The 1621-nt window shown below is 40.1% G+C and overlaps 1 protein-coding gene across 1 annotated transcript in view; it reads left to right on the top strand.

The window, feature by feature from the left end:
* The window catches only part of DOCK5 (dedicator of cytokinesis 5), a 218797-nt gene that overhangs the window by 100432 nt on the left and 116744 nt on the right, over nt 1–1621 (top strand). The window contains exon 7 of the mRNA XM_023736758.1: nt 1104–1242. Within this exon, the coding sequence (XP_023592526.1) occupies nt 1104–1242 (139 nt within the window). The remainder of the gene's footprint in view (nt 1–1103; nt 1243–1621) is intronic.

The following is a 1621-nucleotide window of genomic DNA, read 5'->3' on the forward strand; positions in this document are numbered from 1 at the left end:
AAAGAACCCACTGCCATCAAGTCATTTCCTCTCATGGCGATGCCATGAGTTACAGAGTGGAACTGTGCTCCATAGAGTTTTCTTGGCTCTCATCTTTATGGAAGCAGATCACCAGGCCTTTCTTTAATGGCACTGCCTGGTGGGTTCAAGCTGCCAACCTTTAGGTTAGTAAAGGAAGACAAACCATCTATGCCGCCCAGGGACTCCACAGGGAATGATAATGAGCTTTGCTCAGCCCTGGGGTGGTGCTACTGCCAAGCGACTGAGAAAACATAAATTTATTTTTGAGAAGATGGTTTAATTACTGACAAATTGTTTATTTCTAAAATAGAAGTTTTATTTGAGTGTGCACACATGCATTTCAGGGGATCAGTTCGGAATGATTATTATAAAATTAATTTTTTTTTTTTTTTACTTTTTAAGGAGCTCTGGTGGTGCAGTGGTCAAGGGCAGTGGGTTTGGGTTTTTCTGACTTTTTAAAAAGTTTTATTGAGGTATATTGACATACAATAAACTGCAGGTATTTAAAGTTTACAGTAAGTTTTGACATATAGACATACTTAGGAAACCATCACCATAATCAAGATAATAAGTGTATCTGTCACGTTCAGAGTTGCTTTGTGTCCTTAGGTAATGCCTTTTGGCTGTTGTGGAAAGTGCTGCAGTGAACTTTGGTGTACAGGTTTCTATTTGCGTTCCTGCTTTCACTTCTTCTGGGTATACACCTAGGATGGGGATTGCTGGGTCATATGGTAGTTCTGTGTTCACCTTTTTGAGGAACCACCGAACTGTTTTTCTAAAGTTAATTCTTGATTCAGCAAAGTGGAATCTTTTTTAAAAAGGATTTGAGAGTAAAACTGACCCCAGACAGTAGCATCAGGTAAGATCTTCTTTGTCTATGCTCCATCTCGAATGATGTTTTTCGTGGTTCCATACTGGGTGTGCCTCATGCAATTGGGCTGCAGCAGGTACTTTCTCCAAGCCAGGAGACCAGTGAGTGGGAGTGATTTCCCCAGTCTCAGTTCCTGCCTCTGCCACCCTCTCACCTGCCTGTTGAATTGAACTGAGTACGTCTGGTTATTGCCTTTCAGTCTGTACTGAAGGCACCGTCAATCTCCAGTTAGCCCCTCATTGAAAGTAATTTTCTTTTTCTTTGCCAGTGAGAACTATTTGATTCGTTGGGGCAGTAACGGGATGCCCAAGGAAATAGAGAAGCTCAATAATCTTCAAGCAGTCTTTACTGTAAGTCCTACCTTATAGTTTTATAATTTCTTTTGTTTATAATATTAGTGGATGCACATGATAAATATGTGGAAAACAAAAAATTTAAAAGGTAAAAATCATCATAATCCCACTACCAGGAATAACCCACTCGTTCATTCACCAACTAATTAATAAGTTCCTGTTTAAGTGCCAGGCACAGATCTAGGTACTTGAGATACATCAGTGATCAAATCAGACAAAAATCCCTGTCCTAGAGCTGGTTGAATGGACATGGGAGATCCGGGGTAGAAAGGAGGAGTGTGCTGTCACATTATAGGGAGAGCAACTAGGGTTACATGACAACGTGTGTATAAATTTTTGTATGAGAAACTAACTTGAGCTGTAAACTTTCACTTAA

Source organism: Trichechus manatus, unplaced genomic scaffold (assembly GCF_000243295.1).
Source record: "Trichechus manatus latirostris isolate Lorelei unplaced genomic scaffold, TriManLat1.0 scaffold00091, whole genome shotgun sequence".
Classification (NCBI taxonomy): Eukaryota; Metazoa; Chordata; class Mammalia; order Sirenia; family Trichechidae; genus Trichechus; species Trichechus manatus.